Genomic DNA, 27,735 nt, shown 5'->3' on the forward strand with positions numbered 1-27,735 from the left:
GCTCAGTCCTGGGACCAACCTTGTTCAATTTATTCAAAAACAGCATTGAGGATGGGATCGGTAGTTCTATATCAGTTTTTGCAGATGACACAAAATTGGCCAGGGCAATAACGGCACAGCATGAAGCAGATATGCTACAGAATGACCTGGACAAAACAAAGGAGTGGGCAACGACATGGCAAATGGGGTTTAATGTGGAGAAGTGTAAGGTTTTGCACTTGGGGACTAAAAACATAAAAACACAATACACGTTAGGAGGGGAACCCTTGGGGGAATCAAAAATGGAGAAGGATCTGGGAGTCTTGGTTGATGATAGATTAGGCAACAGCATGCAATGTCAAGCGGCAGCTGCCAAAGCCACCAGAATATTAGCATGCATAAAGAAAGGGATGTATTCCAGAGATAAGACTATAATCCTTCCACTTTATAAAACTCTGGTCCGACCGCATCTGGAGTATTCTGTCCAGTTCTGGTTGCCAGTCCTCAGGAGGGATGTGTTGGAGAGAGTCCAGAGAAGGGCAACTAAACTAATTAGGGGATTGGAGGACCTTAATTATGAAGAGCGTCTACAATCACTTGATTTATTCTACCTGGAGAAGAGATGCCTGAGAGGGGACATGATAGCAATTTATAAATACCTCAATGGTGATCTCAGCATAGAAAAACAGAATTTTTGTAAAATCTTACCTGTAAAATTCCTTTCTCTGAGTCCTCCGACAGTCGCCGCCTCTTCATATTCGTCACAATGGGGTATTAGACTTTGCTCCGAAGGAGTAGCTAGGCAACAGAATATGTTAACATTAAAGCTTTTAACATATCCCACCCACAGGGGGTGGTCCCCTCAGTCAATACCCTCCTACTTCCTGCAACCATATCTCAGTTTCAGTGGAATAGCAGTAGAGTATACAACCAAACCCCAAAAGAGGGGCGGGGGCGGTGACTGTCGGAGGACTCAGAGAAAGGAATTTTACAGGTAAGATTTTACAAAAATTCAGTTTTCTCTTACGTCCTCCGACAGTCGCCGCCTCTTCATATTCGTCACAATGGGGACGTCCCAAAGCAGTGCAAACATGAGGGGTGGGAAACGCAGCCGCGCCGTAAGGCAACGCAGTCTCCACATCAAAGAAAGGAACCTTACCAAAGGAAGGACACTAGCTGGGCAACATGGAAAAAAACTTGCTCAACAGGAGCAACAACCCAGGAAAAACAAATAACCCAGGGATAAAAACGTATCCCAAACAGCCAGGGGTCCAAAACAAAGGACCCTAAGGAACTGCCGCACTAAGAACCTTGCGGCCAAAGGAAGCATCTGCCGATGCCTGAACATCTACTCTGTAGAATTTCGTGAAAGTGTGTACGGTCGACCAGGTCGCCGCCTTACACACCTGGGCCACAGAAGCCCCATGACGACAGGCCCAAGACGTACTCAGACATCTAGTAGAGTGCGCCTTCACAGGCACAGGAGGAACTTTTCCCTGCAAAGCATATGCCTGTTCAATGGTCTGTCTGATCCATTTGGCGATGGTAGAAGCCGACGCCGCCATACCCTTCCGAGGACCCTCCGGAAGGACAAACAAAGAATCCGTCTTGCGAAAAGACTCAGTCAATTTAAGGTAAACCCTTATCGCCCGAACAACATCCAAAGAGTGCAACCTCACCTCCTTCGGATGTTTAGGCTTCGCGCACAGCGAAGGTAAGACAATATCCTCATTGAGATGGAATTCCGAAACTCGCTTCGGAAGAAAAGAAGGATTAGGTCGCAAGACCACCTTATCCAAGTGAATGACCAGATACGGAGACTTGCAGGACAAAGCCGCCAGCTCCGACACTCTGCGAGCCAAAGTGATCGCTACCAAAAAGGCGACCTTTTTGGACAACATAGACAATGAGATCTCCCTGATCTGTTCAAAAGGAGCACGTTGTAACACAGAACGAGATTCAAGTCCCAAGGAGGCAGAGGCTCCCTCCTAGGAGGGACCAGATGCCGCACTCCTTGAACAAAAGTGGCAACCAAGGAGTTAGAAGCCACAGGACGTTGAAAAAGAACGGCCAGCGCAGACACCTGACCCTTAACCGTAGCCAGCGCCAAACGCTGGTCGACACCCGTTTGAAGGAAGGACAACACTCGAGAAACCGAGTACGTGCGAGGTGAAAACCCCCTGGACTCACACCAGGCAAAATAGGCCTTCCAAGTACGGTAATAGACCTTCCCTGAGGAAGGTTTCCTCGCATTGATCAAAGTGTGAATGACCTCAGGGGAGAGACCCCTATCCTTCAGGACCTCGGTCTCAACAGCCAGGCCGTCAAAGCCAGCGATTGTAAAGCAGGATGGAATATCGGGCCCTGAGACAGGAGATCGTCTCGAAGAGGTAGACGCCATGGGGCGTTGACCGCCAGATTCACAAGGTCTGCGTACCAGGACCGGCGAGGCCAGTCCGGTGCCACAAGAATCACCGTGCTGCGTTCCGAGTGCAACCTGCGGAGGAACCTGGACAGCAATTGAATCGGTGGAAACGCATACATCAGTCTGTACTGATGCCACGGGGCTACCAACGCGTCTGATGCGTCTGCCCGAGGGTCGCGCGTCCTTGCCACGAACCTTCTCACCTTGTTGTTCAGACGAGACGCGAACAGGTCCACATCTGGAAGACCCCACTTCGCGCACAACATCTGGAAGACAGCCGGGTGGAGAGACCATTCCCCCTGATCCGCCTGCCAGTTCTCCACCCCCGGAATGTGAACTGCCGTTATCGCCGGGATATGAGTCTCGGCCCAAGACAGAATGTTGGCCACTTCCCGAGCCGCTCGGGCACTCCTGGTGCCCCCCTGGTGGTTGATGTAGGCCACCGCCGTGGCATTGTCCGTCTGCACCCGAACCGGACAGCCCTGCAGTCGGTCCGTCCAGCGACGAAGGCAGAGATTTATCGCACGCAATTCCAGAATGTTGATCGGAAGGGAGGACTCCCCCTCCGACCAAGTTCCCTGGGCGGACAGAACGCCCAGAACACCACCCCAGCCCGACAGGCTGGCATCCGTGGTGATCACTGTCCATGAGATAGGACGAAAGAACTTGCCCCCCGATATCATCGGAAACTGGAGCCACCACAGAAGATCCCTTCTGGTGCGAAAGCTCAACGAAATTAGAAGATCCAGAGATTGGGGTCGCCCGTCCCGCTTGGACAGGATCTCCGCCTGGAGACCCCGCGTGTGAAACTGGGCGAAGGGAATCGCCTCGAAAGCCGAGACCATCAATCCCAGACATCTCATGCACGTCCGGAGTGACGAGCACGGACTGTCCCTGAGGGACCTGACTTCCTCCTGAAGAGTCCTGAGCTTGTCTTCCGGCAGGAAGACCTTCGCCTGGATCGAGTCCAGGATCATTCCCAGGTAGGGAAGACGAACCGACGGACTCAGCGTCGACTTTGGAAAATTTATCGTCCAACCAAACTCCTGTATAGTTTGCATCGTGACGGACAGGTCCTTTTCCAGACCCTGGCTGAACGCAGACCGAACCAGAATGTCGTCCAGATACCCCAGGACAGAGATGCCCTGAGCTCTCAACAAAGCCAGAACGGGAGCAAGCACCTTGGTGAAAACCCGAGGAGCCGAGGCGAGACCAAAAGGCAACGCCACGAATTGGTAATGATCCTCCGCAATGGCGAATCGAAGGAACCTCTGGTGACCCTCGAAAATCGGGATGTGAAGGTACGCATCCTTCAGATCGATGGAGGCCATGAATTCCCCCGGAACCAAAGCAGCCACCACCGACCGCAGGGATTCCATGCGGAACTTGCGAACCCGCACAAAGCGGTTCAAAGCCTTTAAGTCCAGAATTGGACGAACCTTGCCCTCCTTTCTGGGCACAGTGAACAGATTGGAATAAAACCCCCGAAATCTGTCCCGATGAGGCACCGGAACCACCACTCCCTGAGCCCTCAGGTCCCGCACCGCTAGGTGCAGGTCCCGCAAACGCTCCGGAGACAGCTGAAGATTTGAGGGAAAGAATCTGCTCTCCGGCCGAGAGAGAAACTCGATCTTGTAGCCAGATCGAACGATTTCCTGAACCCACCGGTCCCGCACGCGGGCCAGCCAGGGTTGAAGAAAAAAGAGCAAGCGTCCCCCCACCCCAGAACTGGGTGAGGGCGCCCCTTCAGGCCGCACTGTTATGGGTAGAGGGTCCGGACTGACCGGACTTCTGTTTACCAGACCACGGCTTCTTTTGGGAGCCTTGACCCTTGAACGGTTTGCCCTTGTAGTGCGACCGAAAGGCACGAAAGGACCCCTGAGGAGGCCGAAAATTAGTATGCTTCTTACCAGGAGCCCCCTTAGCCTTGGGGAAATGGGGCAAGAGCGTGCTCTTACCGCCCGTGATCCCCTTAATCAACGTATCCAAGGACTCCCCAAAAAGGCAAGATCCATCATAAGGCAGATTGGCTAAGGTCTTGCGCGAAGATTGGTCCACCGACCAACACTTCAACCAAACCAGGCGGCGAGACAACACCGCCACGCTTTGTACACGTGCAGCCAACGGCACTAAGTCCAAGTCCGCATCACACAGGTACATGACACCCTGATGGATTTGATCCACCATATCCAATGTCGCCGGCGAGGCCGAATCAGCCACTAGGACGCGCCTAAGCACCTGCGTCCAACTTGCGACAGCCTGGGCTGCCATAAGAGAGGCAAACAGAGCTTTAAGCATCGAACCCGTAACAGAATAAGTATGACGGGCAAGAGACTCCATTCTCCTATCCGTGGCATCTCGGAACACCGGGGTATCCTCTGCAGGAATCGCAGTGGATTTGTTCAAAACCGCAATGGCGTGATCCACCGGGGGTGGCACACACCACCGTTCATCAGTGGCAGGCGTGAAAGGATAACGCAGCCTGAACCTACTTGGCACAGCAAAAGGTTTGCGTAAATTGCGCCATTGTTCCTTAACAGCGCGCTGAAAATCATCAGTGCAGGGAAAGACCTGCGATGTCTTGCGTCTTTTCTGCGTCCCATAAGCCGCCAAGGCAGCGGGAGGACACAGCTCATCCTGCAAACGCAGCGTTTGTTTTATAGAAGCAACCAATTCATCCATGATTGCAAGCTCTTCAGGCGAGCCAGGGGGAGAATTATCAACCCCTTCAACCTCAGCCTCCACCTCGGACCCCACGAGATCCAGGGAGGAACGGGACCCTGATAAGGAGACCCCAGCCATAGCAGCCCCATCACCTTCACCCTCAGAATCAGAGGAAATAGAAACTCTGGGTCTTTTAGTGGATTGAGCAGCCACCAGCATCTGCACCTGAGCAGCAAGGTTAGCCACCACTTCGGCTAAATCCCCCCCTGGGGGGGAAACAGCAGTCCCCTGGCTTCCCACCAAGGTGGCAGGAAATTTGCCCTCCTGAGAATCCATTTGCCCCAAAAAAATATGCCGGAGAATAAAGGGTTAACTGCCCCTTTAACAAGCACGGCGAGCGCAGCCCACCGCACACACATACAAGCACAATGAGACCCCCACAGGGATAAAACTGAACACAGGCAATGGATATAGGAAGGAACAGAAGGATAAAACCTGAGGAGACCCCTGCTGCTGCTGCCGCCTCGATCGGTGCACCCAGGAAAGAGGAAGTGATGCAATCAGGGCGCTCTATTAAAGCCTATGGAAGGCTACAAGAAAATGGCCGCCCGCAGTGAAAACATGCGGCTGGAGCGAGCGCCGGCAAAATGGCGCCGTTTGGCGCCGAAACCGCCGCTCCCCCACTACTGTGATGCATATAACACCACCCATGTAAAAAAAAACATGGCGGATCGCCGCAGCGATCGCTGTATCGTGCCCCAAACATGACAAAAACATGCCCCACAGCACACAGCCCTTCACACTGTACACAGGCTGACACAGACAGTGTCACACAGCCCCCCCCTTCCCCTGCAGCCCACAGCATGCAGCCAGAGCGATAGGGAGACAAACAGTGTGAACAGAGGCAGGTTACACAGTCCCAGACTGACACCCCCCCCGACAGACAGGTCCCCACATAGATACACTTACCTCTTAATGGCGTGGGGAACCCGCACAGGCGAACAAGCCGCTGCACATGAGGCAGGGAGAGTCGCATCCAGGACGCGCAAAATCGGGGTTAAGAAGCCGCACAGCGTCCAGTGAGGTAGCCACCTCACCAATCATCCCTGCACCGAACAGGGATGGGTCGTTCATTGTGCCAGGAGCGTTACCTGGCTGAACGCTCGACGGCAGGCTGGGAAGCCACTGACCCACGACCTGCGACCAGGGGGATCAGCCCGAGACCCAGCCCGCACGAATCCTCTTCATCAGAAGAACTAACTAACGCTGACAAAAAGAACAGCTAGGTAAAGAGAGAGAGAAAAAACTCAAACAAAAAATCAAAAAAGAAGAGAAAGGCTGAGGCAAAAAACCCCAGCATAGAGAGATCCAGCTACTCCTGACAAGCTAGACATTGAAACTGAGATATGGTTGCAGGAAGTAGGAGGGTATTGACTGAGGGGACCACCCCCTGTGGGTGGGATATGTTAAAAGCTTTAATGTTAACATATTCTGTTGCCTAGCTACTCCTTCGGAGCAAAGTCTAATACCCCATTGTGACGAATATGAAGAGGCGGCGACTGTCGGAGGACGTAAGAGAAAAAAGCTATTCAGTCGAAAGGATTGCATGAGGACTCGAGGGCATACAATGCGATTAGAGGAGAAGCGTTTTAACCTCAGGCAACGCAGGGGGTTCTTTACTGTTAGGGCTACAGGATTGTGGAATTCTCTACCACAAGAGGTGGTTTCTGCGGGAAGTATGGTTGCTCTCAAAAGACTCTTGGACGTACATCTCAAGGATCAGAACCTTCAGGGGTATGAGAGATGATTAGGGCCATACACACCTACACAGGTTGAACTGGATGGACTATTGTCTTTATTCAACCTCAACTACTATGTAACTATATGTACCTATGTAACTATGTAAATGTAAAGTGCAGTAGAGTGTAAGTAAGGTGTACAATTGAGTATGTATGAAGAATATTGTTTTCTGTGAGTATTGAATGAGGGTAGTTATTGCATATAATATAGAGAATTATTTTTATAGTAGATGTTGTATCAGTTGTATGATTCAGTTTTCCAACATGAGTCACTTATATGCATCAACTCCTTTTTCCCTTTCTTTTGCAGGCGATTTTGCATATGATATGGACAAGGTAAATTATGTTAATGTTCTAATATTTCTCAGTGCCCAGCATAAGCAATGAACAAGTTTTAGGCTGGGTTCACACATATGCGAAATGGATGCGGTTTTCCAATCATCCAATTCGCATGACAGGAGAGTGTGACCGGTGTAACGTTAGAAAACCCTACCCTGCGAAAATTCCCTACCCTCGTCATTTCCGGTGCGCGTACGTCATTAATCAGCTGAGATGCTTCCCACTGTGCATGCTCACAGCTACGGAGGGTAGGGAATTATCACGGGGTAGTCTTTTTTAACAATACACCCCGTCATTCATCAGCTGTTGCCCACTGCGCATGCCCAGGCACGAAATTAAATAATCTCGGCTCCAACCCTGAGATTTCCCTGCGGGCGCGTGTAATTTAACAGCAAGTGCTGCGTCCGAAATGATCTTGGCTCCGTGATTTATATTTTCATAGACCCGCTGCCACTTTGCCACTTTAACGTCTTCCTGGAGCCGAGATCAGTGAAGTCTCATGGGTTGGAGCGGAAATGATTTCATGTAGTGGCTGGGCATGCGCAGTGGGACACGTGGCAACAGCTGATGTATGACACGGTGTAATGTTAAAAAACACTACCCTGCGAAAATCCCCTACCCTCCGCAGCTGTGAGCATGCGCAGTGGGAAGCGGCCCTAACTGGAAGTGACGAGGGTAGGGAGTTTTCAGGGGTAGGGTTTTTTCACGGAACACCGCCTCTCAATGGAGCCGGTTCACACAGGTCTAGGGCGGACGCGGTTCCCATTTAAAAAGGGTCCGGCATGTCTTTGGTTCTTATTCAGGTGCAAAATTAGGCAAAAATGAGGACCTGAATCTCACCTGAATCAGTGAACAGGGACGCACTGGACTTTTTGCGGTGAACGGCGGCCGCAGCATATGTGAACCCATCCCTACGATTTACGTCTACAAAACTCCTGTTATTTTCCATGCTTTACTCCTTTTATTGCTCAGAGTTTGTCATTTGCACCTATTTATTATTTCATGTGTGGCATATAGGGTTAGGGTAATATGTTGATGCTTTGTAAATAAAGAATAAAAATAATGATAGCGGTATTATAATTGCTAAAAAATGAACTTCTCTTCTTCTTTCTTTAAGGATAACGCTCAGGTGGGTGACGAGTTTATGCGTCAGATTGAGTCAGTGGCTGCCTATGTTCCCTATATGACCTGCCCTGGAAACCATGAAGAGGCCTAGTAAGTGCAAATTCTTGTATTAACACTCGAGTTTCCATATGAAGTTACGTTTGGTTAAATGCAGGCCTTGTCCACTGTTTAAACTGGTACTGTTTTGGATATTATTCTTCAGCAGAAAAATATAATTATTTTAACCACCAAATCTTGCCATTTTTTAGCCCTAAGCCCATGTAAACCCTCACAATGTATTACTGTAACGCAGCCCGGTGACATGTACAATAATAAATCAAATATTCTATTACAAATTTTTTTCTTTTTTTTAAAAGAAAGTTTTATTTTAAGAAGATGATAGACTTGTCTAAAGCAAAAAAAAAAAAAAAAACACAGACTTGGCTAAAGGACCACATAATAGCTGATTACAAGTCATGTACTTAGCAACAATAGCATTCCACTTCTTTTACTCTTTTAATCTGATAAATTCTGTAGCAAAGGTTAAAATACCCCAAGATGTAGCAGTCTGTATAGCTGGACCACAGCTCTCTCACGAAGCAGCAGCTCAGCTCTACTCTACATCAAAATATAAATGGTGTAGCGCTATGCATCAAAATATTATCACATCAATCATGTATTAAACCTATATCAAGCATAAAGAAGTATATAAATGTGCAAAACGTATCATATGCATCAGTCTCTTTGCCTCTTGTTCCATATCACTTAACCACTTGCCGACCGCCGCACGACTATCTACGTCGGCGGTCAGCCCCTCACAGGCAAACTAACGTAGGGCTACGTTGCTTGCTTGTGAGGGTCTAGGGAGCGAGCGCGCGCCCCCGGAGGCGCGCTCCCGCGTGGTCACGGACCCCCCCCGCGCGTGTGACCAGCGGACCCGATGTCCGCCGGCCACTCGGCGATCGGCGGGGGAGAGGGAGAATGTCAGGCAGCTTGTGTAAACAAACTGCCTGTCATTCTCCTCGCTGCAAAGACACTGATCACTCGGATCTAGTATGTAGATCCGTTGATCAGTGTCCTTACAGCTAGAGCCACAGCCAATCACAGTAGAAACCACGCCCCTAGGGACACACACAGCCCCTCCCTTCCAAATAAAGTTAACCCCTTCACTACCAGTGTATTTTTACAGTAACAGTGCATATGTATAGCACTGATTACTGTAGAAATGTCACTGGTAACCCCAAAAGTGTCAAAAATGTCAGTCAAGGGTCCGATCTGTCCGCCGCAAAGTCGCAGTACCGCAAAAAAATCGCAGATCGCCGCCATTACGCGTTAAAAAAAAAAACAACAAAAATGACAAAAATCTTTCCCTTTGTTAGTAAACGCGATAACTTTTGCGCAAACCAATCAAAATACGCTTTTTGCGATTTTTTTTACCAAACATAGGTAGCATAAAACAAATTGGCCGAAAGTTTTTAAAAATTTAGATTTTTACATTTTTTTTTGGGGGAATTTCATATAAAAAAATGTGAAAAATATTGCTATTTTTGCAAAATTGACGCTCTTTTTTTGTTTATAGCGCGTGATCAAAAAATCGGACAGGTGATCAAATACCACCAAAAGAAAGCTCTGTTTGTGGGAAAAAAAGGACGTCAAATTCGTTTAGGTACATCGTCGCACGACCGCGCAATTGTCCGTTAAAATCACGCAGTGCCGAATCGCAAAATACCCCCTGGTCGGAATGGGGGTAAAATCTTCCGGGGCTTAAGTGGTTAATGTGCTATTTATACTTTTACCCCAGACGTGTCAACTCTTCCACTTATCCACCTTGAGTACTCCACAAGCACCAGCTGTGCTCTCACCTGGTTTATATGACCCACATAAAAATGTAAGGTTAAAAACAGCTCAAGTCCCCTTTAAATGGAATCCTGTATGTCCAGCAGGTTATACTACTTACTCATGCTCCCTTCCTCCTCAATACAGAAAGAAGAAGGAAAAAAGCAAACATACCATAGTGCTTCATCTTTTAAAATTGTTGTTCTTTGTGAGTGATGTGAATAAAGTACTCACATTATCATGTGCATTCAATACACTCACAAGTACAAGCATCAAATGTAAATATAAAGGAAAAAGAAGCTGAGCTAATCTGAAAAGAACTTTGAAATTCCAATTATGATAGTGTCTAAAAATTAAATAAATATAAAAATGTGATTCCAGAGACTGCTGGAGAGGTTGCCAGAGGACTGGGACAATATCCCATATCTGGTGGGAATGCCCAAAAATAAAAATATTTTGGAAAGAAATTCTATCCCTGAAAAAAAAAATTATAAAAAAATGTGTCCCAGAAGACCCATGGACCTGCCTGTTCCATGGAACGCAGATGCCCGTAAAGCAATATAAAAAAACACTCCTGCCTCACCTATTAAATGCAGCTAAAAGTCTTATCCCCTTAAATTGGCAGAAGGAGGACCCCCCAACAAGTAAAGATTGGGTGACTAGAGTAGATAAAACAAGAAAACTAGAAGCCTTAAAGATCTGGGACGAGGAGGATCAGGAGAGTGCGCTAGAAATTTGGGTTGAGTGGCAAAACTTCAAGGAAACAGAAGAATGTAAAGAAATAATAGGAGATGGTTTGGTAGTAATATAAGGGAAGTAAAGAGGAAAAGAGGAGGTTTATAAGAAATTAAGGGGTAAATTGTTTTAAAGTATATAGGAATTGAATTTTCCTCCAGAGAATGGAGTTTTGAAATGTTTTCTCCCTGCTTTTTGTAATTTTTGAAAAATTTAATAAAGAAATATAAATAATAAAAAAAAAAAATATATATATAAAAATGTGACCAGTAGTACTATGAAATACCAGAAAAACAAAAAAATTAAGGAAAAAATGTTCACAAATATTGCATACGTATAAATAACACAAACGTGAATAATGTACCGTAATGATGGTGCCTCTCTTCTGATTAGACAAGTCCCAAATGGGAAAGTGGGTGCTTCTCTTGTGATAAAGGTCCCACAAAAATGTATATATAGAGTCCCATGATGGTAAAGAAGTGAGATTGACTGTCACTCCTAACTTCCACCATGGTGCTCAACAGATAAGCATGCAGATGCACTTACCAGAACTGTATTGTTATGAAGCATATAGATCACCCATGATAAACCGCATAAAAAGAACAGCGGGCCGACTCAGAGTAAGCCCGTCCTTCCGGGTAGTGGCGACGTCAGTACGCCGCAAGGACGGGCTTACTCTGAGCCAGCCGGCTGTTCTTTTTATGCAGTTTATCTTCTGCTTATGTGAGTGTAATACAATTTTTATAATAAATGTTTAATGTGGTTTTACACTATGGAGCATATTATTCCTTTGCATGACACTACCGGAGGTAACCTCAGGGAGTAACGCTCTAGATTACAATCGCTTGTGTGCCATTCACTGCTAGTGGATCTGTGGAGGACGCATTTATATGAGAGGAGTGGAGATACATGCATGGGCTATCTATATGCTTCATACCAATACAGTTCTGGTAAGCGCATCTGCATGCTTATCTGTTGAGCACCGTGGTGGAGGTTAGGAGTGACAGTCAATCTCACCTCTTTACCATCTTGGGACTCTATATATACATTTTTTTGGGACCTTTATCACAAGAGAAGGACCCACTTTAACATTTGGGACTTGTCTAATCCGAAGAGAGGCACCATCATTACATTATTCACGTTTGTGCTATTTATATGTATGCAATATTTGTGAAAATATTTTCCTTAAATTTTTCTTTTCTCTTACGTCCTCCGACAGTCGCCGCCGCCTCTAAGTCATCACTATTGGGTATTGACTTCCGCTCCGCAGGAGTAGCTAGGCATAAGACTTAGTCAAAAAGAACAAAGGCATTTGCATATACACACCCCTGGGGGCTGTCCCACAAGGTCAATACCCCCCTGCAGTGACCACTCCCAACTCAGTTTCTTTCTGCCTAGCGTCAGGAGTAGTTAGGCTTCCCTGTGCTGGGGCTACAGTGTCAGCCTATCTAATCTTTTTTATTTGATTTTCTTTTGAAAATGTCAGTTTTTTCTTACTTTACTAGCTGTTTATTTGTCAGCTTTAGTTTTTAGTCGACTCTTCGGAAGAAGATGGATTCATGCGGTGCTGGGATTCGGACTGACCGCCCTGGTTCTCCAGGGCAGAGGGTCAGATGGACCCCCAGCCCGCCATCGAGCGTTCAGCCATGGTTCTTCCTGGCATTATGAACGACCCATCCCTGCTCGCTGCAGGGATGCAGCCGTGAGGTGGCTACCTCACTGGACGCATCTGCGATACTGCAGTGCAATGTCCCTGGCTAACGGGATTCCCTGTCAGATGAGGACAGCGGCTTTCCGTTCTGAGAGGCTCCCCACGCCATCTGGTACAGGTAAGTACTTCTGTGTGGGACCTCTGTCTGGGGTGGCAGTCCTGTGTTGCTGTGTGTCCCCATGTCTGTGCCTGTGTGACTCCCTGATGCGGTCCCTGCGGGGATTGCTTGTACATGCACTGCGGTGCTGTGTGTTTTTGGGGGTCCCCTTCCCTGTGTCACTTCGGTGTTTGTGGGGGTGCAGACTGTGTATGTGGCGACCGCAGCGGGGTAAAACCGCACGGTCCACCATTTTAGGTATGGGCAAGCATGTTTGGCTTCACTATGGGCAATACTACATGCTGTTTTGGCGCCATTCGACGCCATTTTGCGGTGCCAGAACGATCGTTCCGACCGCATGTTCGGCGGCCATTTTGCCGGAGCCTTCCATTCAGTCCTATGGGGCAGTCATGCAGCTTATAGTTCAGCCTCCTCTGACAGCACTTCCTTTTCCTCTGAAGCAGCGACATCGGTGGTAACACTCTGCGGGGCTCTGCATGCTCTCTCTCTCATTACCTTCTGTATTGTCATTTCTGGCTCCGTTTTCTTCTCCTGTTTGGGGGTCTTTTGTCACTGTATCTGTAGCGGTGGGCTGCGCACTCCGCAGCGGTCTTAAAGGGACAGTACCAAATTTATTGCACTGTTATTTCTTCCTGGGCAATGGATTCTCAGGACAGCAAATTCCCCCCCAGCTCTGGTGGGGGACCCCAGTTCTCCTGTGGCCCCTCTGAGACCTGATTTGGCCGCTGTAGTGGCGACCTTGGTGTCCAATATGGAAATGCTGATGGCTGCACGTGCTGCGAGGAAGGCCCAGATTGTCTCTCTCTTCTGATTCAGATGGCGATATGGCTGCTGCGGCGAGCGTGCCCTTTTCAGGGTCTCGCTCATCCTTAGACCCGCTGGGGTCTGAGGGGGAGGCGGAGGTGGAGGGGGTTGATACTTCCTCCCCGGGGTCGCTCGAAGAGCGCGCGACCATGGATGAATTGATTGTTTCTGTAAAGGAAACACTACATTTGGAGGATGAGCCCAGTCCTCCGGGCATTGTGTCCTCATTTGGGACACACAGGACCCGCAAGTTGGCGCAGGTTTTTCCCTGCCCAGCTGAGTTTCATTACACTGTTAATGAAATGTGGCGCACTTTAAAATGTCCATTCCTGGTTCCTAGTCGGTTCAAGTTGCTCTATCCCTTTGCACCAACTACGGAATCACCAATACCAAACATGTCCATTATTAGCCCCATTACCCCGGTACCAGCGTCCGGTCGACTGTCTTGTAATGACAACCGATGCGGCTGAGAAGTCGCTCGGCTGTCATTACAAGGAGCAGGGAGGGGACGTTCCCCCCCCCTCCCGCCACCTTCCACGGCTCGCCCGGGTCTCCCGTCCCACCAGGAGACCTGGGCAACCAGCCTGCATGGCCGCCGAAGACCCGTTCAAAGCCGCATTCGGCTCTGATCGTTTCTCCATGCAAAAGCAATGTCATGACATCACTTCTGAGTACTGGCCCCAGATTAAAAAAAAAAATGACAGCATTCAAAACAGCCAAACTTGGCGTTTTGAATGCTTTTAAGTGCAGAGGAGGGGTTTGGGTTCTTTTAGACCTCCAGATCCCTCCACAAGAGTACTTGTCAATTCTTTTTTAAATGTACGATACAGATACGCGAAGATCAATATATCGGTATCGGCAACGAAAAGCCGATATAGGTCGATCAGTAGTAAAAAGTAGCAGTGCAAAGGTTTATTGTTCAGTGTCCCAGTTTTCCTGTAGCCTGACACAACCCCCCCGAACAGTGCCATAATAAACAATGCTTCTCAGGTAGTGAGAGTGCTGTTGATTTATACATTGTTAAGGGCTAGAGAGCCGCTGTTCAACTTTCCAGATTACTGCAGCATAGGGTATTTTACGGTAGCTACCATATAGCAAATTGTGAGGATTTAATTAGGCTTTAAAGCATAACTCCCCCCTTCTCTTGCACTTTTTAAGCTTTTGTTTTTGTTTTATTTGGGAAGCAGGTACCTAGTTTTAACAAGTTGATATATTTCCATTAACTAGGGAAGTAGTTCCGCCAGTGAATTTGATAAGAATCTGTTTGTATAACTAATTTAAGGAAGTTTTGTTTTAGAAAAAAACAAATAGAGTCATGAAATCTTCTCATCTCCTGTACACCACCCCAGAAGAATGGGGTAGTCTCGGAATGCGTCGGGTAATTCTAGAGTTATTTATATCCATGTGTACTAAATAATCTAACTGGCTATGAGATGTACAATTTTTTAAAGTGTTTACCACTGTATATGTACAATACCTTTTATACATATTAATAAACTATGATTTTTTTTATATATATTATGGTGTCTGACTGCTGCTTTTAGAGTCCCACCCAAAGGGGGAATTTTTTATTTGCATAGTTTTAACAAGTAGCCGCTCCCACTTACGCTCCGACCGCCTAGATGATCAGGGTGGAAGTTTTCTGCCTTCCCCCCTCTTTCGCAACCTTCTGAAACCCTTCACAGGTCCCAGAAGGCTGTGGGCCCATTCAGAAAGCTCAGCGCAACTCATGCATGTGTATTAGGAAGCCGGCTGTAAAGCTGCAACGAGTCATATCTGGCTACCCTTAGTAAACATGCCAACGCTGGGGACCCGAAGATCGGCTAGGAACCGGCCTGGGTGGGGACAGTGCTGGATCCTTGGATAGGTGAGAGTCCTTTTTTCAAAGTTAGGAGCTCCAGTATTTGTAGCTGCTGGCTTCTAAAGTTTTTCTTTGTTATGACTGAAGAGCCGCTTTAAAAACTGTGATATTTATTATCTGATATTAAAAGATCTGGCAATATCCTAATAAAACAGCATTTTTTGTCACCTTTTTTGTTTTTCAGCAACTTCTCCAATTATCGCATGCGTTTCTCCATGCCAGGAGACACAGAGGGCCTGTGGTACAGGTAGGCGAGCATTAGGCAGAAATTACACATTGATGCATGAAATGTACATGTGACCTTAACATTTATACATCATTTTCTCTCCAGCTGGGATCTTGGGCCTGCTCATATTATCTCGTTCTCTACAGAGGTTTATTTCTACCTGAAATATGGCCAAGAATTGGTGGCGGAGCAGTTTAAATGGCTACAAAGGGACCTGCAGGTTAGATGCACAGTGTTGTTCTTCAGTCTCCATCCATGTCATAGATCATAGTCTTGTTTTTATGGTACGTACTTTTGGGATCATGCTTTGAGTGGATGTTTGTGGATTGTTTTTGGAGAATAAGGATAGCTTTTAGTGTCACTTTGAAGACACATTCAGGCCAGCCATAATATATTTCAATTTAAACATCAACCCCCGCCACGACTTTTGGTTGGGATACAGAGGAGAGTGTTTTTGCAGTCTGTATCTCTATCGTGCGCCTATTCAAAACAGGCAGTGTTAGGCTGCTGAACGCAGGTTTATATGAAGAATAGCAACTTCTCACCAATTAGGCTCCATGCACAAAGGATGTTCAAAAAAAGTATTTCTCAACATCAGATTGCTGGCAGGAAACTGTTGCTTTAAAAACATGCTTTTTCATTTCAATGGTTTTTATTGAAAATTTTTAAAACATCAACATAAGAAACAATGACAGAAAGCATCATTCAGTGGTAAAGCCATCACCGCAGCAAGCTGTAATAGCCCCCGGGGCAAACAAAGAAAATACAGCAATTCCCCATATAACAAATGAACAGAAACATAAGAAAAAAGGGCAATACATGCGTGGTCCCCTGAGTTAATAGTGAGATGACAACTCCAAGGCCATGAGCCACAGTATGCTACAGCTCTAGTAGCGAGCACACGAGGCCAGCCCGAGTAAGCCTCCCCGTGGCTTGCTATGTTCAGGCCACGTTGAAGCCAACACAAATGTGTGTGCAGCAACGTGCCACCACGAAGTAGAACTAATAGAAAAGACTTACACGAGATGACAAGGAAGAAAGGTAGAGAGAAAAGGAAATGTGAAAAAAAGAAAGAAAAAGGAAGCGATATAAAGAGGAAAGAATGGACCCAACTCTGCGCCCCGCACCCCGCCCCCGCCCCAATGCACAGCCCTCAAGCTGACCCGGTTAGATAGTTGAGCCACGGTTCCCACACTCTATCGAATTTGTGCATTTTGTCCTCTAGTTGAGCCGACAGCCGTTTATTCACCATGATCCAGGACAATTTATGCCTCAGCTGCTCAAACTGCAGGACAGGAGACCTCCAAGTTCTGGCAATTGTAATTTCTGCTGCAGTAAAAATGAAGGTTATAAGCCGTCTCTGTGCCTTCGTGGCTGCATCCACCTTCTGGCCCAAAAGGGCCCGCTGTGGAGATTTGGTCAGGTTAACTTGTGTTAAGGTGTAAACAAAGTTATACACCCTAATCCAAAAACGTTGCACCTTGGGGCATTGCCACCAAATGTGGAACATAGTACCCTCCTGACCGCAACCCCGAAAACACAGAGGAGACGCTCCTGGAACAAAAGATGCAATCCTAGCCGGCACCATATACCAGCGTAGCAGTACCTTGTAATTAGCTTCTATGATTGAGGTGTTGATCAATGGAGGCCTCCTGAGCCATAGCATGCCAATCCGCCAAGTCAAAAGTGTCCTGGACATCAGTTTCCCAACGGTCCATATAAGGAAGTTTCACAGGCGAGTCAGATAACACGTTATAAATCATGGAGATATAATCCTGCAACTTATCATATTTGCGGGCACAGATATTCCATAGACATCGTTGTCAGATCCGAGAAACGAGACAGTGAGCGCAAATAGTGTTCAATTTGAGTGTACCTGAAATATTCAGACTTAGGCAAGGCATATTTGTCAATCAACTGCTGTCGTTTAAGGATACCCCTATGATCACAGAAGTCTGCTATGCGGATCAGAGCCTTGTTTGTCCACCATTGAAAAGATCTGCGGGAGAGACCCGGGGGAACCCGCTATTATCGAGAATGGGGGCCAAGGGAGTATGTGAAGACCTAAAGGCATGGGTTCTGGACAGCCGATCCCAGATGGCTAGAGAATGGGACAAGGCCGGGCAGAGAACAGGAGGGCGAGCTTTGGGTGGCAACCACATGATATGGAAGACCTCCCGGTCTGGTATGGAACTGGCTTCCAGTCTCATCCAAGCCGTAGGGGACCGATGAGAATGATATTGTACCAATTGGGCCATTAAAAACATGCTATTTAACAACGTATTTTGTTACATATTTATATGTGTAATACAACATATTTTATGCGTGTTTTTGAGTGTTTTTCAGTGTCAGCTTTTTTGTAAAATTACACCAACTTACATTCAGCTCTGCAATGTAAAAAACGCTGAATGCTGATAAAAGCGCGTCTTTGTGGTCAGAAGAATGGTTCTTGAACGTGATTTTATGTGGTTTAGACAACAACCAATAAACTCCCCTGCTGATAAACCTAAATAAAAAATGTCCATGTGACACATAGGATAACATAGAGGGGGGTTTAACCACGTTTACCAGGTCAGCCCTGGAAGGTTTACCCCCTTCATGACCAGGCCATTTTTTTGCTATACGGCACTGTGTTACTTTATCTGAAAATGGCGTGGTTGTGCGACACTGTGCCAAAATAAAATTGATTTCCTTATTCTTCATTAATAGAGCTTTCTTTTGGTGGTATTTGATCACTGCTGTGGTTTTTATTTTTTGCGCTATAAACAAAAAAATATTGACAATTTTGAAAAAAAAAATATTTTTAACTTTGTGCTATAAAACACATCCAATAAAAAATAAATAAATAAATAAAATGTCTTTATTTCTATCAATTTAGGCCAATATGTATTCTGCTACATATATTTGGTAAACAAAAAATCCCAATAAGCCTTTATTCATTGTTTTGCAGAAAAGTTATAGCATCTACAAACTTTTTTTTATGGGATTTTTATTTATTTATTACGTAATAATTTTTTACTAGTTATGGTCACGATTGGCGACTTACATTTTTGGGGACCAGTGACACCAGTACAGTGATCAGTGCTAAAAAAAATGCACTGTCATTGTACTAATGACACTGGCAGGGAAGGGGTTAGCATCAGGGGCGATCAAAGGGTTAAACGTGCTCCTAGAGAGAGTTTGCTAACTGTTTGGGGGATGCTTTAACTGTGGGAAGACCGCGATCCATGTTCCTGCTTAGCAGAAACACAGGATCTCTATCCTCCCTTGTCACAGAATGGCGATCTGCCTTGTTTACATAGGCAGATCGCCATTCTGCCTCTCTCAGGAATAATCAGCAAGTGCTAGCGGACATTGGGTCCGCTGGACCCGCTGATTGGCTCCTGCTGTGTCCAATCACAACGGTAACGGGTCGCCAGCGGCTCGCGTGCACGCCCTAGACCCCGAAGTGCAAAATCAGGTACCCTGATGAAGGGAGACTTTTGTAGCCCCAGAAACATGTTGGCCATAATAGAAACTTGCTTGTGGCTTGGCACTTCGGTCATTTCTTATCGCTGAGTAGTGTAGTCAGTCTTCAAAGCAAAGGGGAAGTGTTAATAGGTGTATTACCATGATCCAAATATCCTATCCTATAATTAGAGCTGGATTACCATCATTGGAGTTTGTTGGCACCGAAGCCTTTGGTCCCCAAAGCAGCATGTTGAATACTATATGTGATAAATAATATCCAACCTTTCTCTTTTAGGAGGCCACCAGCAAGGCTCGTTGTTCTGAGCGCCCATGGATCATCACAATGGCTCACCGTCCGATGTATTGCACCAATTTTAACAGTGATGACTGTGCCAAAGTTAACAGCACAGTGAGTATAATATCCAAGCATTTTGTGAATCTTAATTCCAGGATTTCTTGAACATGGACATTTTCCACCACCCTCGCAGATATATTTGAGTGCAAAATGTCTGAAAAGTGGAACAGCCAAAACATTTTTTTTTTTAAATAAATAAATAAAAATTGGACAGAGGTTCCAACCCATTCCAGATCTGTACAAAACTGGGGAAAAAAAAAGGTTTTAACTGATAACATCTATGGAATGACATATCTTTTTAAAGTTACCGTGCATGTTACAAATTGATTGTACAATCTTTTTCTAGATCTACCAGCAACTAATATGAGGGCCTAGCTAAAGCCAGGCCATAGATGGCTTGATTTGAACCATGTGGGTGAATGTACCCAAGTTGATCGATCAACAAGCCTGCTGGATTTTATGTTAAAGCCACTAGGAATAATCACTGTGTTCTCCCGGTGGGGAACAGCTTCCCCTCCCGCCCGGAGAACACAATGGCTCCGCAGGTGGGATTCTCCTGTCAGCACTGTCTGTGTTAATAGGGGAATTGAGCAAATTTCTTTCCTGCAATCCATCTATGCCCAATCCAGTCATGCAATTACGCAATCCAATTGTGCAAGCTGCTCTTCTACATAGTTGTTGGCAGATAATTATGCGATTATGCATTCAGATTGAAACATACAGTATATTGTTAGCTTAAAGTGTAAGGCTAAACTTTTTTCAGTTTTGAATAGCATGGAGAGGGATTAGAACCTCTATCAGGTTTTCATTGCTGTTTGTGCCCCTGTTAGGGTTATTCGCCCTCTTTGTTTGTTTGTCAAGTTTCTTATTATTGCTGAGAGTGAAAGTGAATGAAAATCCCAAATTTTGGGTTGTCACCAGGACAGGAATATAGGGGAAAATCTTCCATTGGGGGCACTGGTGACAAACATGGACTTCTTCACTTTGGAGAGATTTCCTCTCACTTCCTATTTTAGCTATGTTACAGGAGGTGAAGGGAAATCTCGCACATGGGACACGGATGGAAAAAAAACTGCCCCGTGTCAGAACCCTTCCTTACTCTATCCAAAATTTAAAAAGTTTTGACTTTAGTTCTACTTTAAACATGTATCTGGTTACAAATTGAATGGATTGATAAAGCTTGGTACACATTAAATGAAATTCAGTAGGTTCAGCAGGGATTGGACAAATTTCGATAAGTGTGTAGCCCTCTCTCTTTGACAGAAATCGATAGTTAAAACGGTCCTGCTGGTAAACCTTTGATAATCAGCTGTAGCTCTAATCAGTTAATTATGATGGCAGAAAGTCCCCGCTGTCAGAATAAAATGTAATGCAGAGGGGAATTCTGGATTCACATTGCTTGTGTGGATGGAGGAATATGTTCAGCCCGCTGGCTGAACGAAAAAAAAACCTAAGTGTGTGTACCCAGCTTTAAGTAGGACCTCAGATGACAGAGATTGCACAGCTGAAGATGTAACCAATTTGATCATAGTGCCACATGCGTGAAAAAGACTATTACATAATATCGCTATTAGCAAAGAAGAAAGTGTCTTTTTTATTTTTGTTGTAAATATTCTGACACCGTGATTTTTGTGGGCTACAAAGTCTCAGGACCCATTTTCACCAGTGGCCTCGCATTATTGTCAGTATAACATCAAAGTTACCAAAAAATCACATTGTTTAACTTTATGCACTGCAGAATGTTGCAACAACATTGACTTCACAGACATGTTCCATTTTTATGGAACACACATTACCGCCCATGTATGGTGAACAGGTTACATAGAAAACAATTGTTTTCTATAGAATATGGTTTGTTGTGGATAGGTCACCACTAAGTTTTAGCACCTCATCCCTTGATTAGTGAAAGACAATGGATTTAGTGGGACTTTCTTGGTCAAATATGTCAAATGAGCCACAATATTGGATTAAAAGCTTTAATATTTTTAAATAAAAATCTAAAATAACAAGTTTACATTAAAATATATATGTATTCATAACCCATATACCAAGGTCCTTGTTTTTTATATATATGTAACGGCATAGGAGTAGATCCTGATATGTTTCGCCCTAATAATGGGCTTCCTCAGTGGACGCTATCCGCTTAGGGTCAACCTTCCTAAACTTTAGCAATGTCACTTGAATGTATAGTCACTGATTTATTTAATGAAAATAAGATGCCATATTCATTGCAGAGCTACAGGGGGCCGCAGGAGGCAGACAAGGTTTAGATTGTGTAGAAAGAGTGGCACGGGGGCAACAAATCCACAGCACAGAGCACTCACATATTGAGCTAGTTTCCTGTGGTGTGTTTGTTTCCCCACATGGCTCCGGCCTTTGTTTTCTATGTGCCCTTGTGTTGAGCCTCAATGCACCTGATGTGAACGAGTCTTCAAAGTTTGTATAAAAAAAAGATGCATTTTAGGGAATTGAATTAGGCTTCATGCACATTGGGAGTTTAGTCCCGTTTTATGAGGCTCCAGTGTTTAGCTACAGGCAGTGGGCGCAGGTGTCCCATCCAGCCTCGCTGCTGGCAGCCTGTCAAATTATGAGAGGCTGGTAGCTGATGCAGCTGATGGTGGCTTGATGCGATACGAACATTTAGGGAAGAATGTGCTCAGGAAAAAATGCCTGTAATGCAAGAACTCTGTGTTCCAGGGATTCGTCCCTGTGCACATACGGCCTTAAAGATTTATACTGCTAGGTGCACCATTCAGTCCCATTTAGCCACAGTAGTTGTCATCCTCCCATAGAGTTTGTGAGACTGCTGGCAGTGGGGCTGGATGGGACTCATGTGCCCTCTTCCTGCAGCTGAGTGCCAGAGTCCCATGCAACGGTGCTGAATGCTCTGTGCACATGGGGCCTTAAAAATAACATTCCTGCAGTTGCATTGCTGCATGTGGGACTTATGTTGCGTAGGATGCCTTGTACCTCCTCCTGTTATATTTCTGAGTTACCTTGTCTCCTGTAAGCCATATTGTCTCCAAGTTATCTTGCTGTGTGTGATTTGTTTTTCAGACACGTACTGGATTACCGGGAGGCCAGTATGCACTGGAGGATTTATTCTATAAATATGGTAGGTGCCAATTGATTTAAAACATCGCCTAGTTCATATAGCATCTATACTGTATAACAAAGCTGTGTCATTCACCACATCACTATGTTGTCAGATCTGAAATATCAGCTTTGGGTAGACTTAACAGCTATTTATAAAGATGGACGAATACTCACTGTTTCCAACTGAGACCAAATGCATTTGAGTAATTGGGGGAATTTATAGTCAGTGAACTGCCAATTCTGTCAAGGAAATGCTAAAACTGTAAGCCAAATATTCATTGAACTGATCATTATACACTTTAAAATGTTTTTGCTGTTTCAACTAAGTATTAGAATATTCGCTGTGTGTTTTTTTTTGCCCTACAGTAATAATGGTGGCTGCAGTTTGTAGTGTCATGGCTGATCGATGTCCATCTATTCATTCACCTATAGCTCCCAACTGTCCCTGATTTGGAACAAAAATTTGAAAAATCACATTTCACTGCATTTAAAAAATACTTAACAGTTAAGTTAGCCCATTTTTTTTGTATATTGTGAAAGATGATGTCACGCCGAGTAAATAGATACCCAACATGTTACGGTTTAAAATTGCGCCCCCCCGTGGGATGGCGACAAACTACGGTCAATAGAGATCTCAATCTGCGACGCTTTAAATTTATTTAACGGTTACCAGTTTAGAGGTAGAGTGTAGCTCTTTTTTTTAAATTATTGCCCACGCTCTGGCGATCGCGGCGATACTTCACATGTGTGGTTTAAACAGCGATTTCATTCGCGGCTCGACTTGCGTATACGTTTTTTTTGTGCGCGAGCTAACGGTGACGGGGGCGGCTAAATTTTATTTATTTTTTTTCCTATTTATTTTTTCTTTTTTTTTAACTTTATTACAGGTTTTTTATTTTTTTTAAATCTGATCACTTTTATTGCTGTCACAAGCAATGTAAACATCCCTTGTGACACCAATATGTAGTGACAGGTACACTTTATGGAGGGATCGAGGGTCTAAAAGACCCTAGACCCCTCCACTACACTTCCCTGTATGCAAAACGCCGAAAACGGCATTTTTGCATACAGCCGGTTTTCAAATCTGCCGCCTTTTGCAGCACAGTAACCCGGAAGTGACGTCATGGACGCCGCCTCCGGGGTAACGTCATCGGAGTCCCGATCAATGCCGTTTCCGGCATTCATTGGGACTCCATCCAGCCGGCGGACGTGTCGGCTGGGTGCTCGGGGCTCCTGGTGGGACGGGAGCCCCGAGCAAAAGCCACGGAAGGCGGCGGGAGGGGGGGGAACGTCCCCTCCCGCTCACCCGGGTAACGATCGAGCGGCTCCCGAGCCGCATCGGTCGTTACTGCCGGAAAGCCGACCGCCGGCTCTAAAAAACGGTACAACCACGCAAAGTCAGCCGACGTAGGTCTACGTGGCTAGACGTTAAGTGGTTAAAGTATGGCGTGACACGTTTGCTATTGCTCCTAACCGAACTGTAGAGCCATCAAATGGCTGGTGTCATAACTGATCACATGTACAACACCATGACAACTGCACATCAAAAATAGCAGCTTCCTTGATTGTAAAGTACAGGAGGGTTTAGTTCTGCTTTGAAATAAGGAAGATATTGTCTAAATATTGAGATATTTTAAACAGTGATCGTATTTTAGCATCTAAGTTGCCAATAAAACCTAAATGTATTTATTAAAGGGATAAAAAGTTTGGATATGGAAATTGCACCAACAGTGAAGAATAATAATTAGAGCGGTCAAAGAGAGGTTTTAGTCAAAATGGATTATTTAAGAAGTTTTATTAGATGTTGCTAATGTATGGCCTGTAGGACAAGAGGGAGCAAAATGAAAATTGGGAATTTGCTTGTCCTGGGATCCAGCAGATTATTGTAATCAAGGATTTTCTAACCTGTATAATCAAAGGGGTAATTAATTAAATTTAAATGCATTAAAAATGGAAACAACTGGCTTTATAGGTGTTGTCCTCTGCCTTCAGTGCTACTAAGGATAGACGTACATATCGTACATTTTTTTTACTGTTATTTAAATCCATACATTGATAGTTAAAAACATTTTGGTCATAGAAAATGACATAAAATAAAATCCAGAAAATAATATTGCACATCATAATAACTCATGGTAACACCACCCTTAAACTAAAGGGGTTCCTCCCCTTCCAAATTTGCTGTGTATCACAGTGTTCGAAGAGGACAGGACTCCTCCCAACGTTTTTTTGCCTTCTAGCTTCTTCAGGGGTGTTAATAGAGAGGGTTCAGATGAGTTAAAAGATGAATAGCACTCTGAGAGGGAGTTTAGGATACTCGCTTCAATCTAGTCAGGTAGCTCTCAATGACCAAAAGACCAAGACAAGGTAAGTCTACACCCAGAGAAAGGGGGCCTGCAAAAGAGCATCCAACCAAAGTAGGAGAGGAGGAAACAAATGGCTCAACCCTCCACTATAGCATAGTTAAAATGGTGCTCATCCCCATCATGGCACTATCCAGGCACCACGTCAAAGACCCCCTCCTGAGGTGCATGTCGGAGGGGGTCTTTGACACAGTGCCTGGATAGTATGGGAGTTATTAAGCTTGGATGTACATGTTTAGACCCTATACAGCTCCGCATTCTCTGGGATTGTTGGTAATCAGGCTTTGATCCTTCCATTTCCCTCCCCCATGCTGGGGATGAGCACCATTTTAAAGAGAAGTTCCACCCAAAAGTGGAACTTTCGCTCTTTTTCTTCCTCCCCCCCTCCGGTGCCACATTTGGCCCCTTTCAGGGGGGAGGGGGGGAATGTGTACCTGTTTTTGACAGGTACCCTTCCCCACTTCCGGGATACGGCCGCAAGGCTTCACTGCCGGGTTCCCCTACCGGCAATGGCAGCGGCAGCACCCGACAGCCGATGGAAACATCAGCTGCGGTGCTGACATCGCTGGACTCCAGGACAGGTTAAAATCCTAATATTAAAAGTCAGCAGCTACAGTATGTGTAGCTGCTGACTTTTAAATTTTGGACGGGATGGAGGGAAAGGTGGAACTCCGCTTTAACTATGCTATAGTGGAAGATTAAACCATTTGTTTCCTCCTCCTCTCCTGCCTTGGTTGGATGCCCTTTGGGCGGACCCCCTTTCTCTAGGTTTAGACTTACCTTGCCTTGGTCTTTTGGTCATTGGGAGCTACCTGACTAGATTGAAGCGAGTATCCTAAACTCCCTATGAGAGTGCTATTCATCTTTTAACTCACCTGAACCCTCTCTATTAACACCCCTGGAGAAGTCATAAGGCGAAATGCGTCGGAAGGAGTCCCGTCCACTTTATACACTGTGATACACAGCAAATTTGGAAGGGGAGGAACCCCTTTAGTTTGAGGGCGGTGTTATCATGAGTTATTTATTATGATGTGCAATATTAATTTCTGGATTTGATTTTATGTTGTTTTCTATGACCAAAACGTTTTAAACTATCAATGTTTGGATTTAAATAAAGTAAACATTTTGTACGATATGTATGCCTATCCTTAGTAGCACTGAAGGGGGAGGTCAACACCTATAAAGTCCTGTTGTTTCCATTTTTTCATGTCTTTATCCTTTATTGGGATGGCGTTGATGGGATTGGCCAGGTAATTCACTTACAGAAATATTAAATTAAATGTCTATATCAAAAAGGTTATGAAGGGCAAACACAACGACAATTAGGATTCAGAAACATTTTTGTGAGACTCTACTAGGTAATGACAAGCATCTTCTTCCCAGACACTGCAGTGATTTCCACAAAATGAGTTTGAAAGGAACTAGTTTCTAGGGGACCAAATTAAGTTAAATCGGAATGGAGAGGGAAACGTTATCATGAAGATGTCTAGATGTGAATCACAGTGGATGCCTGGATACATGGGTCGAATATCGGCTGGTATCGGCTAGTTCAACAGGAAACAGCCAACATTTGGCCCGTGTGTACACCAGCCTGTCCTACAGAAGCTGGCCAAATTGCCGGCTGCTATTAACTAGGAATGCGGAAAAACCAGCATCCGGTCAATGCTGGCAGCCAATGGCTGCGAGTGCTGACCAGTGTGTTCTGGGGGGGGGGGGGTTGTCCCCTGTCCCCGTCCCCCCTGTCAGAACACAAGGGGGGGGGGGGGGCTGTCCCCCCTGTCAGAACACAAAAGGTCATGGGGGGATGCCTGGATTAAACCCCGACATTTAACTTTTTGATGAATTTTTATGCTTTCTTTTTCCTACACTATTATTTTCTTTTTTTTTTTAGCAATGAGAAGTTTTTCTTCAATAGGTAATCAAGAATATTATGGATTTGTTGATTTACGACATGGGAAGTGGTAATATTTAGTTTGGGCCATTAGGGGTTAAAGCGATAGAAAGCTGCACCTCTAAAAAAAAAAAAAAAATGGCATATTGTGCTAGTATGCATTGCATACTAGCACATTATGAAATACTTACCTCAGAACTAAGCCCTCCAGCGGCGCACTGTCACTGTTGACAGGGCTTCCATCTTCACCCGGTCTTTCTTCTGGGTTTGCGTGCTCTGGCCGTCTGATTGGCCAAACACAATTACATCACTCCCGTGCCTGCGCATGAGAGTCACGGCTGTGGCACGGAGCTCTAAAGGGATGCCACGGGTATGCTGGACCTTCAGAGTGCATGTGCCAGTGATGTCACCAGCTGCATGCAGTGTGAATATCTCTAAAACTGCAAGTTTAGGAGATATTCACAGTACCTACAGGTAAGCCTTATCTAGGCTTACCTGTAGGTACAAGTAAAAAAAAAAAAAGACTTTACTACCACTTTAAGGAACTGGGGGGTGATGGGTGTGTTTTTAAGGAGAGCTTCTTCAACCAATAGCCTTACTTGAAAAAGATTGCATCAGATTATCCTTCAAAACGTCTGAATTATTTCTGGCATCAATTCAGGAAGGTACTGAAAATGCTCCTATTTAGGGCCATGCTGACTTAATAGAAACAATTAGGTTGTGTGAACCCCCTGTTCTGCCTCATCTCAAAGGATTCATACTTTATGTGCCATCCTGACCCCACAATCTGCATATTTATTGCAAATATTGAGATTTATGTCAGATCAGGAGAGGAAGTTGCAAAGATCATTCACCTTTCCCATTCTAATGTTTGGTCAAAAAGTACCAGAACTTCTTAATTATGTTTGAAATTCTTTATGCTTTGAGAAGCAGCTACATGATTCATGGTTTGGCTGTTTGCTGAAAGCAGGTTTACCTA

General features: G+C 45.4%; 1 protein-coding gene across 1 annotated transcript in view; it reads left to right on the forward strand.

Annotated features, from left to right (window-relative positions):
* Positions 1 to 27,735, forward strand: part of ACP7 (acid phosphatase 7, tartrate resistant (putative)) — a 60,628-nt gene that overhangs the window by 24,777 nt on the left and 8,116 nt on the right. The window contains exons 5-10 of the mRNA XM_082262643.1: positions 7,178 to 7,203; positions 8,324 to 8,421; positions 15,560 to 15,622; positions 15,707 to 15,821; positions 19,347 to 19,460; positions 22,464 to 22,521. Of these exons, the coding sequence (XP_082118769.1) occupies positions 7,178 to 7,203; positions 8,324 to 8,421; positions 15,560 to 15,622; positions 15,707 to 15,821; positions 19,347 to 19,460; positions 22,464 to 22,521 (474 nt within the window). The remainder of the gene's footprint in view (positions 1 to 7,177; positions 7,204 to 8,323; positions 8,422 to 15,559; positions 15,623 to 15,706; positions 15,822 to 19,346; positions 19,461 to 22,463; positions 22,522 to 27,735) is intronic.

The sequence above is a fragment of the Pelophylax lessonae genome (assembly GCF_965119305.1).
Source record: "Pelophylax lessonae genome assembly, chromosome: 7".
In the NCBI taxonomy this organism is placed as follows: Eukaryota; Metazoa; Chordata; class Amphibia; order Anura; family Ranidae; genus Pelophylax; species Pelophylax lessonae.